Source organism: Stenella coeruleoalba (assembly GCF_951394435.1).
Source record: "Stenella coeruleoalba genome assembly, chromosome: 2".
NCBI classification, from domain to species: Eukaryota; Metazoa; Chordata; class Mammalia; order Artiodactyla; family Delphinidae; genus Stenella; species Stenella coeruleoalba.
In genome coordinates, this window is record NC_137147.1 from 37,657,680 (window position 1) to 37,672,936 (window position 15,257).

The 15,257-nt window shown below is 42.9% G+C and overlaps 2 protein-coding genes across 3 annotated transcripts in view; one reads left to right on the top strand and one right to left on the bottom strand.

Moving 5' to 3' along the window:
• Nucleotides 1-15,257, top strand: part of KCNH5 (potassium voltage-gated channel subfamily H member 5) — a gene marked incomplete at both ends in the record, with an annotated part of 574,893 nt that overhangs the window by 20,822 nt on the left and 538,814 nt on the right. The window lies entirely within an intron of this gene.
• RHOJ (ras homolog family member J) overlaps nt 1-15,257 on the bottom strand; it is an 82,484-nt gene that overhangs the window by 8,567 nt on the left and 58,660 nt on the right. Inside the window, exons 2-4 of the mRNA XM_079912567.1 lie at nt 13,056-13,114; nt 3,113-3,277; nt 1,096-1,191 (exon numbers count right to left, since the gene is read on the bottom strand). Coding sequence (XP_079768693.1) covers nt 1,096-1,191; nt 3,113-3,277; nt 13,056-13,114 — 320 coding nt within the window. The remainder of the gene's footprint in view (nt 1-1,095; nt 1,192-3,112; nt 3,278-13,055; nt 13,115-15,257) is intronic.

Sequence of the window (15,257 nt, forward strand, 5' to 3'; positions counted from 1 at the left end):
ACTATCCATAGAAGTAGGAAGCGTTAACTTTATCAAATATTTGTAAGATGTTCTCATATATTGCATCCATAAAACATAACTTTAACCCATTTCTATTCGAGTGTATCACTTAATTTTGTTGCCTATAAGAAAGTTTTAATAAGAGAAATGCATGCATTTTTATTCACAAAGAATCGGTAGTTAATGTTATTCTTGACCTATTTAAAAAAGGGACCCCTAACTCTGCCCCAGGGCATACATTTGCAGGGTTAGTTACTTTAGAAAGTAAAAGAGAAATTTCTGAAACCTCTGGCAGGGCTTGATGGGTTTGTGACTAAATCAATGAGGAGGTTATGGAAATATGATTTATAAACCTCCTCTTGCATATGGTACCTTATCCTCTTATGTGCATTTTAGTGTCTGCCTTTGTACACATCTTGGTGGTAAATGGAAGACAAAGACTTGGTCTGAATCATTTGCCCAACAAAATCACTGTTAAGCTCTTAGGAATGAAGAACGGTCTGTGGAAATTGTTCCAGCTGTGAGCAAGTAGCTATTATCTGTCGAACAGCCACTTGGATTCTCCAACTAGTTACCTTTTGGTCTGTGTTACTCTTTTAAGATGCTGTTTGTGACATAATCCAGCCTCTCTAAGTGGCTGTTCATTATAGGGTGAGAAATACTGAACAAATATAACCCTGCCAGATGCAAATCGAAGTCTCTCCCAGGAAAATCACAAAATGCCTTTTATGAAGTCATTTAAATGAGTCACACAGATAGTAAGCAATGAAATTTACAAATATGTATCTAATGATTCCCATTATTCATACTTAATATGGCAAATGGATAATTTTAGAGGTTGCTAAATCAGATGATAAGTGCTTCAGCTGTTTAAATTCACCAAATTTCTTAATGAAAAACAGACAGTGCTGGCTGACAAGAATGCTAACCAAATGGTCCCTTCCAGCCTGACTAGAATAGAGGGGAGAGTATAAAGCAGAGAGATGACTCTGAACACATTGTATTTTAAAGCAAAAGCCGATGTCGTTCTTCCATTCCAAAGCATACGCAAACTCTTCTCTCAGCATCCATTTAAAATGAAATTCAAATCGGTACCGCTTTTGCAAGCTTCACACCATGCTCATAAGTGAGAGGTTTCTCTTTCATATACAGCAAACGGGCCAAGGTTTTAGGGTCATCTCGGAGATCAATCTGGCAAAAAACACACATGTGATACACTTATTTATTTTTTCAGGCCTCACCAGATGTTTAAAACTGTCACATAATAGAGATGTTTTTCCCTTTGACACCTGTGAATTTTCTTTGAGGAAGCACATACACGTGGCCATGTTATGTCTAAAAATTAGAGTGAGTTCTTTGTAAATGTATACACCAGGCTTTCCTTATAGTTTCCCCTTCAAAGCTATTACCCTGGGAGCTGATTCGAATGATTCTGTAGCTGTTTCAAATGTTTTTGAAATTTCCTGTTTATTTCTAGGTCCCACTTATAGGATATACAAAATAATCAATCAGTCTTACTACTGTACGGTGATGCCTCATTTGATCCCTGGTTATACTACTCATTATCTAATAGTTTATTTCCTGGCTCTGAATATATATATATATATATATATATATATATATATATATTTTTTTTTTTTTTTTTGTGTGGGGGGACAGTTTCCAAACCCAATCTTCACCCTCAAAGGGATGAAGATTTGCCACCTGTGAGGATATTCTAACAAATGTGTTGAAGGCAAGTCCTAAAAAGGGCTTGCTCAAGGAATAAGCATTCATCTTTTCAAAGGCAGAACTACTTCGAAAATAGCATCTGTGTTTGGATTAGGGTTGATAATTTAATTAAATATTTAAGTTGCTTTAAAATCTCACTGTGTGTGTGAACCCATGCATACACACATGGGTGTAAATGTGGGCACATAAAGGCTTGTGTTTTAAAGGAAAAATAATATATTCATATATTAGGGTCCCGTAAGCACATTTCTCAGCTTTACTAATTTGTGTGTGTGGGCATTTTTTTTTTGGCCTTAATTTTTCAACTTAGTGCCCACCAGTTATAAAAAGGATTCAAATCATACAAAGATGTTTACATGTCCCATCACATATTTTCCCACCAAATGGTCAAACACTATCATCTGGAGTTAAGGCAAAAGATTTCATTTAAACAAACTAATAATGATCTTTCAGAGCAGAAGCATGAATTGTATTCTGAATTATGGATGTATTCATTATCTGTCCATACACTCTCTAGGAAATGTTTTCCTTTCTTTTACTTTTTAAAAAATTTCTCTTTGTGAAGCACAATGTAAAATGAGAAATAGAAAGCAGCAGCATATGAAACAGATAATAAAGCTCTTTGGTATCGTTACATTTCCATATGTCTTTGGGATAGTAATTTGGGTTTTAACATAGCAAAGAACAAAATCTATTTAAAACTATAAAAAGCTGGAACAATCTTTAACGCATTTGTGCAACTGGCTTACTGCTGGAGATTCAAACTATGGAACTTTATTAGCTTTCAAAACACTTTAAAGGCTTTTACAATCACAGCTTTATCTGGTATATATCTGTTTTAATGTTTTTTTTAAGATCTGAGAGATCGGGGGCTTAAAGGGAATAGAGAGCAATGAATTTCTGTCTTCCTTTTCAACGGCTGTTCCTGAAGAGTTTTTGTCATAATGAGCCAGTTCTGATTGCTGCGGTCATTTTGACATTCACACCTATTTTGTGACTTTCAAACAATAATGGATTTTAGATATAAAAAATATTAGATAATAAGTGTAATTGACATCTGCACCTCATTCCTCTGGCTCAGGACTGGAGAAGGCTGTCTATTTAAAAAATTACTTTGTTATTTAAAAGCAAAAAGCGGAGAGATTAATTTTTAAAGGTCCCATCAAAACTTCCTGTTTAATATTAAATAGCTTTACTGTCTTTTCAACCATGGGCTAAATAATCATTCAGTTCTTAATAAAGGCTGTTCATAGGATTGATGTATCTGAGACACTCTTCTATAGTGTTTGATAGAATAGGATGTTCAGGAGTTGCGAAAGGGTCTTTTCTTTTTCACAAACCCTCCACCGACCGACCCTCCCTGCCATGCCTGCCTTCGAACCTGGGTCCCTATGAGGACGTAAGGCACGTGAGGCATGCAGTCCTTCAGCTCCGGAACCCACTCCTCCTGGACGTTGTGATAAGAGGCAGGATTTACGACGGAGAAGCAGATCAAAAACACATCCGTGTTGGGGTAGGAGAGCGGCCTCAGCTGGTTGTAATCCTCCTGCGGGAAGAGCAAAGAGTTTGGGCTTTTGTACAGCCAGGGTGAGGTGTGGCCACGTGGTTCCAGGGAGTGCCTCGGGAAAGATTCCACCGCCGTGCCCTTCGACCCCATTCCTTCCCTGACCCTGGAATCTGGTGGTTCCCTATATTACAAGAAGTAAAGGAGCCATCAATCCAGAAAACACCTGTTTGTTCTGTATAAAGATTATGAATTGCCTCCGTTTAAGATGAACTAAAAAAAAAAAAACCTAAAAAAAGTTTTTAAAATAGCTTTAGTGAGGTAATTTACATACCATGAAGTTCATCCATTTAATGTGTATAACTCAGTAAGAATTATTGCAATTCTGTCCCTTGGGAATTGTGTTGTATTGAATATGGATTTAAATTAGTGGGCCATTGGCCAAGGCACAGAAATTCTCTCCTTATATAATTGAAAAAATTGCATTGAAATTTAATTAAGAATAAGCTAACTCGAATGCAAAGCAGAGTTGTTGCCAAATCATACACCACAATATTTGAATAAATATATTGTCTGAGGGTTTAGAGCTAAGAATTTGGGGATTTGTTTCTAAAGCTACCTAAAAGCCATACTGTGGCCTAATAAATAAAATGCCAGATTAATGACTTTTCCCCAAAGACTTTTCAGACCAGAGTATGCTCTAGTTGAAGAGCTCCTGTTTGCATAAGATGTTTATGTATATGCTGTTTTAGTGGGAGATGACAGAGACAAAGAAAAACATTGGATCATCTCAACTTTGGGAAAATGTCAGCAAGTACCTTTTATTGTATGTAAAATGTTTTAGGAGGTTCCAAGGTAAAATCTGCTATTTCGTTAGAAGGTTTAATGTATTTTCATAGAATTTGGTAACACATAAGCCCAAAGTAACTTTATGTGTGTGTATACTTTACATGTATATACTATGTATACACACACGTTCTCACATGCCACAATATGACAAAATGTTCGTACACACTATGTGTAATTTATATACACATACACACTACACACAGGCACACATACAAACATAGGTGCAATCAAATCTATATGTTCACACTTACACACGTGTACATAGACATGGGCAACATATCAATTCATTTATTAGGGTCTGTCCTTACTACTCTTCCTAACACTTAAAAAAGTTACAAAATTTATATATGCTCTTTGCAAAAATTCAAACTTTACGGAAGTACATAGGGTAGAAGTAAAACTTTGTTCCCATCCTGCACTTGATCTCTAAGAGTTTTTCCTCTCTTCCCAGAGGAAGCAACTATGTAACAGTATCCTTCTGAACTTTTAATATTTATTTACGTATATAACATACACATGTTTATTTAAAAAAGAAATTGATTATATAGCTCATTGTTGTGACACTTATCTTTTTCAACTTAATAGGTCATGGATATTTAAAAATATTGACCTCACTATCTTTCTGTTGACCCTAATAATGTCTTTATAAAAAGGGGGCGCACACAGCCACGTACACGTATGCCCCTTCCAAGGGGAGGAAGCCCCTTGGAATGTCAAGGGTGGTCATCTCTGGCTGGTAGCCGTGCATTTATCTATCATTTACTTAAGGTGCCCAGCACATAGGGACTCAGTATGCATGGCTGGCACTATTACTGCTTTTAATACTAACAAAATCTAAGCAATTTCAATGCAAGCTGGCAAGGATGCTGAAAAATCCTAAAATCCTAAAAAGTGAACTAAAAGAACACACAAAACAATCAGTCATTGTGGTTGAGTACATTGCTTAAAAACTGATTGGGCCAGGCCTGCGATGGCATCTCAGCCAGGTTGTGCCCATGGCTATGTGTGTGTGTGTGTGTGTGTGTGTGTGTGTGTGCGCGCGCACGCGCCTGCGTGGTGGGGGTGGGAGTGTGGGAGGGGACAGCTTGTCTCTTGTCAGTGACTCTTCCTCTTTCCACAGCTAGCCCTGAAAGCCAAATCTGTCCCACAGTCTCTCTGCCTCTCTCCTTTCTCTCTGGGACTTTCTCTCTCACAGTAGCTGTGAAGTCCACAAGCCAAGAACTCTCCTTCCCGGCCCATAATCTACAGCTGTTCATGATACCACCTGCTCCCTGCCACTTCATCCTCTCATCTGCATTGTCATAAATGGAGTAGGGGCCGTGTTGTTTTTTTCTCATGCCCCACTTGTACTCTGTCCATAGCAAATATTCCATAAATGCTGTTGACCGATTTTGATGACACCGGTCTGCAGTGACCTGCAGATGAACACATGGTTTTTCTGTCTATCATTTACTGCAGTAGTTTTCATTAGAACCATCCAGGGAGCTTTAAAAACATCCTAATGCCCTGCTAACCAACTACCTGCCTCTACCTTCCCTACTCTGGGACCAGTGAAATCAGAATCTCTGGAGAGTGGGCTTGGGAATCTGGGTATTCTGTTCATTGGTCTGAGGTTGGCATGGAGTTGAGAACAACTGATTTACATCATCTTAAATGTCAACAGAGGATGTATCAGGGGCTTATTACTAAGGGCCAGGCACTCTTTCAAGCTCTTACATGCATTATCTAGTTGAATCCTCACACTAGCACTGAAAAGGTGGTACCATCAACATCTGAGTTTCATAGAGAGGAAGTTAAGGTTTAGAGATATTCAGCACTGGACCAATGTTACAGAGCTATTAAGCACCAGGATGGGGGTATTTAGCCTGAATCCAGCTCTAGCTCTTAATTGTGACCACACGATTTGCTTCAGCCCGGAATTTTAAGGGACAGATTAAGCATTTTCTTGAAAATTCATTTATCCAGGAACCTTAATATGGGTTCATACTTTACCCAAGGATCTAGGAAAAGAAATGTTAGAGACCATGGGGTGGGTATAGTATCTATTTCTACAGAGCTATAGAGAGGCATATCTCTAGGCCTGCATCTACCAGAAATTACCACCAGATGGCAGCAGACACTGTATATTTAAAACCTCAAAGCTTAAAAAAGCACAAATGAGAGAAATGTCAGAACTAGGTAAGTTGGGTCACAACTAGGTAAACAAATAACTGGTAGTCTGAAAGGATCATGTTTACTTGATTCTTTACCTAGAAGCTCTCAAAGGAATTCTGCTCACATTATGGAAAAGTTAGGAAGACCCCCTGGTTGCTGGATTAACTGTAGGTGGGAAGGAGAAAAGTTGGTTTTTCAATAATTTACCCTCCTGGTAGGTCCAGCTGAGTGACTTCTGACTGTGTCCTTCATTGGGCTTTGTCCTGCTCTGTATTCTGGATCTCTCTTCTGTGGAAACCTTAGTCCTGCTGTATAATTCCATTTAAAAAGATGTATTAATTGCCTACTGAATGTCTAGCATACAGCAGTCAGGATGCTATATGAACTATGTAAGGCGAAAAGAATTGGGGAAAAGCTAGTGGGGGAAAAATGAAAATATGGGAAACAATTCGATTTATGTGAAAATGAGACAGGTGAAGTGTCTCTTGCTTTTAGTAAGCTCTCTGATAATAGAATAATGTAGAATAGTTATTTGACTGAATTGGGAAAATACAACTTCAAGGCTGGAAGAGGTCTTAGAGTTCAGTTAGTGCAGTGGCTCCCAGAGTAGGGTCCCGACTCACAGCACGGGCATCACCTGCGAGCTTGTTACGGGTGCACGTTCCCTGGTGCCACCCAGCCTTCCTGAAGCTGAGGCTCTGGGGGAGGGGTTGCTCCACCTGTGTCCTAACAAGCCCTCCAGGTGACTGTCATAGCTCAAGTCTAGACACTGAATGATTTAATCAGGACTACAGAGCAAACGTACCTCTAAAGAAGGCTCACACCTAGGCTGGTCGGGCTCGTTTCAGCCCCCGTTTGCCACTGGCTGCAGCTGACACACGGCAGTGGGTTCAGGATTAATAAAAGTAAGTGTCCCCTCAGACTGAGGCCTGGGTGCTGGGAGTTTGGGGGACTTGAATTTGTACCAGATGATAACTCGGGTGATTTTTTTTTTTGCAGTGGGGCACGTTTTGTGTCTTGGTTGGATGTGCACATGTTGAGATGATATAAAGGGGCTCTGAGCATTGGGTCGGTGGTTTATTTTGTATTTGAGGCCCGTTCCAATGTTGAAACTGAGAATGGAAGACTATAAGAGTGACTCAAAGGGGGCTTTAAGGGCTAAAGTGGACAAAGAGGCTGGGCAGGGTATGGGGGTGGAGGGAAGGGTGGGATTTGGGCAAGGTAGCCTTTTTTTTTTTTTTTTTTTTGCGGTACGCGGGCCTCTCACTGCTGTGGCCTCTCCTGTTGCGGAGCACAGGCTCTGGACGTGCAGGCCCAGCAGCCATGGCTCATGGGCCCAGCCGCTCCGCGGCATGTGGGATCTTCCCGGACCGGGGCACGAACCCGTGTCCCTTGCATCGGCAGGTGGACTCTCAACCACTGCGCCACCAGGGAAGCCCAAGGTAGGCTTTTGAGTGCTTTCCACCCAACTTCACTCCAAAGGCAGGAGAGTGTTTGGTCTTAAGGCAATCTGGTGTTCTGGGGTAACTGTGGGTGATTATCAAACAAGAAAAGTTCAGGGACAGCCTCAGCCTCAGACGGGCCGAACACCTTGGGCTCGAAACATGCCTGGAACAGCCGCATCATGATGGCACAGTGGGGAGCAAGTGAAACCGTTAGACCAGCCCTTCTCAAACTTTATGCATATTTGAATCACCTGGGGATCTTGTTCAACTGCAGATTCTTATTCAGCAGCGGGCCTGGGGTGAAGTCTGAGAATTTGCATTTGTAACAGGTTTCCAGGTGGTGCTGATACTGCTGGTCCGGGGACCACACTTTGAGAGGCTAGGAGCGTTGCACTGAGCATCCCCTCCCCACCTCCCCACCCCCATACCTATGTTAAATTGGAAATGGAATTCTGCTTCCAAGCCCTGTGGGTTTAATGGTATTTACCCCAGATTTTCAACACATTCTCACTTTCATATTCTCCCATAAGTACACTCATATCTGTCAGTCTTGGTTTGGAAAGTGTGGACAGCACACGTAGGGCAGGAGTGCAGCCTAGTGTTTAAGAACATGGGCTAGGGAGACATATTCTCTGGGTTCAAATCCAGATGGCCTATTGGGTCAGCCAATAGCAAAGAGGAAGGCTCCTGTCCTTCCAGGTTGCCATTAATGAACCCCAGGTGTACTTGGCCTCCCTGCCTGGTCCTTATGTCTCTCTCTTCAGCCCTTGCGGGGGCAGGGGGCAGGGAGAAGGGGAGGAGAAGGGTTTCAGAATCCAGGACAGGTGAAGACGCGTGGCGTGCAGCCCTGGCTGAGTGAGGGGTACAGCTGATGGCCTTCCTGCTTCCCAACTTTCGTGGTTACCAGTGACAGCTGGGCTGCTGTGGTTTCTCAGTGACAGACACCATTCTGTGCTCGGCCACCAGCAGACGGCCCCCGATCCAGCAGTGCTTGTGTGCAGAGAACTCAGGGGTTTATCCTGCTGAGAAGCCAGGCTCCTGACACCAGGAGATTCTCATTCCTCCCTGGTACTGCTGCTAACTGCCACTTTTGCAAATGTTGCTTTTGAGATGCGTCCATCCTGGAGTTTGGCCTGAGAGGCCACAATCACAGCAGGGTTTTACCCATGTTGCTCCTGGAGGCCAGGGCCCACGAGAGAAAGAGACAGGGTGTCTTAGTACCAGGACTGGTTCCAGTCTAGGTGGTCGGCTGAGGGGTGGGAGGATGCCTGGTTCAAGGCCGTGACCTGGGAAACGCCCCTCTCGCACTTTGGCATTCCTTAGCCGGCCAGTACCCAGGCTTGTGGCAGTATCCCCACCCCAGCTTCCTGCTCTCCCTCGTGACACACTCTAAAGAAACTGGCCTGCAATCACGTCATTTAAAAGTCGGCTCTCAGACTCTCTGTAGTCAAGCCAAAGATCTGAGCTCTAGAAATCCCTTTCAGAGAGACTCTCCGTAATACACTTAGGAGGGGCAAGAGTCGCACAGGCTGGGTTGGCAGGACCTAAATAGATCTGGTCTACAGACTAGGCCTTATTGCCTCCCCAGTGTGAGCTGAGTGGGTAACATGCCGAGTCACCCTGTACAAAAACCCCTCACTTCATTGCCTAACCGACTGTTTGGAATTCTACCCAACAGATGAACCAGAGTTCTGAAGGCTCTTTGTCTTCAAAAGACTCCACTCAAAGTCCAAGTATCAGTTTGTTTCAGGGGCTTGGGGAGAGAGCTAATGTTTAGTAGCAGCTGCCGCGTGCTGGCCGTGTTTGCACGTGAACTTCATTATAACCTGCCTTCGGCAGATGCTTGGCTGGCTCGTGCAGTGCTGCAAGCGTGTGTCAGGCGAGGCTGGCGGGGCTGCAGTGATGCCTGAGGTGACCAGGTGTGGCGAGGTGGAGGGAACCAGGTCGAGTGATTTTGTCCAGGGCTGGCTTTGAGGGTAGAAATAACGAGTTCCTATCAGTTTATCTTTCCGAACACACGTGCTTCTTGAAGTTGTTTTTGTTCACTCTGAGCCACAGTTAGCTCAGGACAAAGATGAGGGGCACTGCTCCTTGATTCGTTCATGCGAGAAAATCTAATTATTCACAGCAAGATGGAACCCTATAGCCAGATTCAGAGACTTATTTCTTTTTTTGTGGCTCAGGGATTAATCAATTGGTTTTGAGATCGCTGCTCTTCCTTGTTAGGAACTCTGACCAGATGAATAATTTTGAATTAGTTATAGATCTTCCTTAGCCATGTGACCTCAGCAACATTTGTTCGAATATAACTGAGGAGGCTAGATTATCCTCCTTGAGGCTGGCAATGGAAATGTTGGGACAATGCTTCTAATTAAATTTGTCACTAAGCCTTATTGGTAGAGTCGTAGAACCATGGGAATCAACTTGGGTAATGGTTATTTTCCACCACATCCTCCTAACATTAGGAACAATGTTTCAACCACCAAAGACTCCCGGGGTCATGATTCTTAAATTTTAATGTGCATACAAATCACCTGGAGATCTTCTTCAAATGCATTTTCAGATTCAGTAGGCTGGGGACAGAGCCTGAGATTCTGCATTTCTAATAAGGTCCCTGGCAATGCTGCTGGTTGGTGGACCAGACTCTGAATGGTAAGGTTCTAGAACCGTGGTTCTCAAAGTATGGTATACAGACCAGCAACAGCATCACTGGGAAACCTGTCAGAAATGTAAGTATTAATACTTAGGCACCATCCCAGACGTGTAGAATCAGCAACACTGCAGGTGGGGCCCAGTGACTGGGTTTTAACAAGCCCTACAGGTGATTCTGATCCCTGCTCAAGCTTGAGAACCACTGTTCCACAAAATGAATTACTCATACGTGTCATCCTTCAGTGGAATGCATTCCAATACCTAACAGTCCTTTACTGCTGAGAGGTCTCCCTTGGGTCTAGCCTCAAATTGTTTTGCTTAATTATTACGGTTCTTTTTTTTTTTTTTTTTTTTGCGGTATGCGGGCCTCTCACTGTTGTGGCCTCTCCCATTGCGGAGCACAGGCTCCGGACGCGCAGGCTCAGTGGCCATGGCTCACGGGCCCAGCCGCTCCGCGGCATGTGGGATCTTCCCAGACCGGGGCACGAACCCGTGTCCCCTGCATCGGCAGGTGGACTCTCAACCACTGCGCCACCAGGGAAGCCCTATTCCGGTTCTTTTAGGCATTCTCGAGGTCATTTTTAAAGGTCCTAATCATAGAATTTTAGTCCTATAAGGAGCTTTAAGATGTGTTCTGATTTCTTTTCCCCATGCTTTACTCTCCCCTATGAACCTTGTCCACCTCTGGGCTTTCAGAGTAGCTGGTGGAAAGCATTAAAGTGAAAGTTAAATTGAAGAAATATCTATAACCCATTTGTTGTTATATTCTATCGATGCTCATCACTTTCTTCTGTGTCAGAGGTTTGGGTCAATTTGGAGTTTAAAGATATTTTTTCCTCTGCCTTAGAGTCTCAACTCCTATACTAGTATTATTAAATTTTTCTAAGGACAGAGCAGTGGGAAAGAATAATTAAACTGCTTTTATGCAGTTTTATTGGATTCAAAATTAAATAGAGGCCAGGGAGGCTGTTCTGGGGGCAATTAACGCACAGAAGCAAACAATTGTGGTGGATTGCTATAGAACTGGGGAGAACTGGGTGGGCACAAGGGGCACAGAGAGCATTTTTAGAAGGCAAGGGAAACAGAAAGAGGTTTCAGAATCAGGCAATAATCCTTGCTGTATTGAATTTTTCAAACTGGATTATATTAATAAAATATGATTATGGAGGAAAAGGGTGTAAGCTCTTTTTTCAGGCTGTGAATCCCTGATGGATGGGGACACCCCAATGACTGAATTAGGGTAGGCAACTCCAGCCCGAAGAGCAGTCTCCCTCTATTGCTGGAACGATTTCTGGTGGAGGGGCAGTCAAGCATGAGCTGCACTGAAGCCCTGTACCTTAGCTCAAAGGAGCCAAATCACCTTTCCAATCTGGGCATCTGTGGGCATCCTTTTCTAGTCGTGTGTCTCGGTATTGATGTGAGAGGTCTCCTCCACTTTCCAGTTCCTGAGAGTAGTTGGCTAAAACACCCATCAGCCAGTGAGGGGAAACTGGAGGCTTTTAAGAGCCTTGAGTCTGGTGCTAGATTTTCCAAGTTCTCCGCTGCCTGGGCCTGCCCAACATCTGACTTTGATGTTCCACAGACATTTATACAGTGGTTCTTGCAAATGCACACAGAAATCCTAAAGAGAATTTTGTTTATTATGATTTGTTTTTTAGTATAGAGATATCAAATTGAGCAAAAAGACGTATCTCCAGATAATTGTGAAAAAAATCTAGACAAATGCATAACTACAAAGAACAATTACCAGGAAACGCACAGTGGGAATAAGCATGGTCTAACGTTCACTCCAAAGGACTTAAGATGTATGAATTTGGACAGACTGAACAACCCGCTGATTTTGACCTAAATAAATGACCCAGGATGTATGGTACCAAAAGCTCTGTCAAAGAAATTGGGCCATAACCATCAGTTGCTTAACCACTTCCCCTCTAGCCCATGAACTTGTAACATTAGAAACTTTTTTGTAGTGGAGTGTGGGATGCAAGGGAAAAAAGATAACGCGGCATTTTCACCCAAGCAGAGCATGTGCTAACTGATTAAGCACTGAGGGTTCCAGTCCATTGCCTTACATTATTGTTTGGCCAGGTTCTCCAACTTGAAGAAGTATTTCTGACAGCATGAGCATATTTCAGGAATCTTGGAGAATTCAGAGTTAACCCCAGTTATTCAGGGGTTGACCCTCACTTTGGGAAAACATCCAGGATCCTGGATTTTCTTCCTTCTAACACTTAATCCATCTTCTTCCTACTCCTTGATCCCCATCTCCTATCTCTTTTTGTACCTTTCCACAGCTTGTTAGGCAATTCAGATAAAGAGCAGGCAAAGAATATAACATGAAAAAAAATAATGGGTGAAACTAAAATTTATGAAATTGACTCAGTAATCCTGGATCTGGAATTGGTATGGGTAGGAAGAAATTGGAACTCTTGGCCAAATATGGTATTTTGGTTAGTGACAGTCGTCAATCCATAAATGAATGGTTATTTGCCTGTCAACACCTTGACTCCTACAATGATTTAGTTTTCTGTAATTGAAAATATTTTTAAGATATTCAAAATATTTTGGTTGTCATTTAGGTAGACAATAAATTTGCCCCAAGTGATCAGAGGAGGTAATGTCTGTACCGTGAGTCCCCTTATGCCTAGCCAAATGGATCATTCTTCCCGCCCCGCCCCCCCCCCCAAAACTCTTAATGAATCGAGGGAAGAAAAATGTACCTGTCCTGCGGTGTCATACAGTCCGAGCAAGTGTTGCTTGCCTCCCACTGTCACGGTAACTAGGGGAGAAGAGAAAAGAGAGTCTGTAAATGCAAGCTTCAATCAGGAGTCTTCACGTTTCTCTATGCCAGCATCTCCTTGGGCAGCAAGGACAAGCATATGCCTCACCCGTGTATATTCGAAACCAAGTTGACAGCACGCCTGCCAAATGAAAGGCAACCTTGGGCGGCAGTGAGAGCAGATGGGCTGAGCCAAGTCCAAATGTCTCAACCAAGGTGAATACTATTGGTGCCACTAGGCCGGCTGTTCACTGATCCTGATTAGGCCTTGTCATATCATGCTCCTGAAGGGAAAGGATGCTGGACTCTTTCTTGGTTCGTTTATTTTCTTCTTTCATTTGGTTTGAGCCGCCTTTCGGGATATAGACTCATGTAAGCAACCTTTCTGTTAGAAATCTCTTGGCTTTTATTTGTCATCAAAATGTTCAAAGACCCTGAAAACAAAGGCTATTAACCCACCTGCCTATGTTATAGTCTATAAGGCAAAGCTAATAATGAAATGCGAAGGGCTTAACATTTATTTCAAAAAGCGTTTTTATTAAATATCTCTGTGCTTTAGCTCAACTGATTCATTACAGTTTGAACCTTAGTTGCAGAAGGAGGTGTGGTATATGGGTTTCATCTCACATAACTGAAGGGCACGTATAGAGTGCAAAGTAGAGAGTTTGATTTACTCAGCAGGCTTATTGCCTTGCCAAGCAACGGTGTCCAAAAGTGGGAGGTAATAGAGGGATACCAGCTGCTCTTTACATGGCTGGAAATGAAATAAAGTCTCAACTTGAAACTAAACTGAGATTGAACAAATCGAAGGCAAGAGTAATATGATTCTCTTGGTGAATGGCAAGAGTAGATTTAAATTTCCACAGACATTTAATCTCTTTTTGGAAAAAGAAAGTAAACTATGAAGGAGAATGTGATTTTTCCTAGTTGATTAAAAAACGTACAAATGCAGGGATTCACATTCACTATCTTATAATAACCTATAATGAAATATAATCAGAAAAAATAACTGAATCGCTATACTGTTCCCCTAAAACTAACACGTTATTGTGAGTCAACCATATTTTAATACAAATGGGCAAGTCCAACATAAAAATGATTTTTGATTTCTCCTACCATTAGCTGTGCAGGAAACGAAAGATAAATGGAAGAGCAACCTTTTATAACCATATCTCTAAAATATGCCAGCCAAATTCTCTAGTCTGCTGCTCGGAGCTGCTGCTCTGGTACTGATCTGACTTTTACTTGTTTTCAGGTTCAGGGCCTACATGTACGCCAAGTGCTTCTTAATGGCTCTTTCTTTGAAAAGCACTTGTTTAAAAGCGCTGCCTTCCCAGACACTGGGAACAAGTTTTCTAATCTGCTCAGATCAACGTGTGTTCAGCTTGATAACATGGCAGCAGCCGCACAGATGAGCTTTCACATGTGTGTTTTTAAGGGGCGAACCCGGCTCCATCCAACGCTAGTGACGACACCGAAGAGGGGCGTCTAAGCGTTTTTCCTTCCCTTCATAAGCCAGGCTAGCAATGGAAATGAAGGTGAGATGGTGCAGCCCCGAGCTCTTCGTCCTGTTATATTTTCCTCTTCCTGCACACTTGGAGCCCAGTCGGATGTTCCTGAAATCTGCCTGAATTGTTTCTTTAATGGCTAATTCACCACCTAGACGTGGATCAGGAATGAGGGGAAGAAAGCCAGCCATTACAACATGGAATTTCCTGCCTCTAGTGAGCCCAGTACTCACAGGTTAGGGGCAGCTGTTCCGGAGACCCCCTTGGATGGTCTCCCGACTTAGAGGCCCAGGGCCATCTGTGGAGCGAGGACTAGAAGCTGACTCACCCTCACGGCCCCACTGGGCACTGCAGAATTTCCAGAGCGATGGCTCTGACCTTTGTCACTGGAGCCCTGAAGCTCTTGTTTGAGTTTTCTCAGAGAGCAAACATTCCTTCCAGCCTGCTTTTCCTCAGGCCTCACCCTTTTCTCCCTTGGCAGCTCTGACTGCAGAGAATTGTTCCAGGCCTGAGGCGAGTGCCAGCCCGGGAAAGGTGGCCGTCGGGCTGAGAGTCTGAGCCCAGCCTTCCCTTCCCTCTGTCCTTCCCTTCCTCAAGAGTTTCTTGGGTTCTGGGACTGCCCTCAGTGTTGGGAG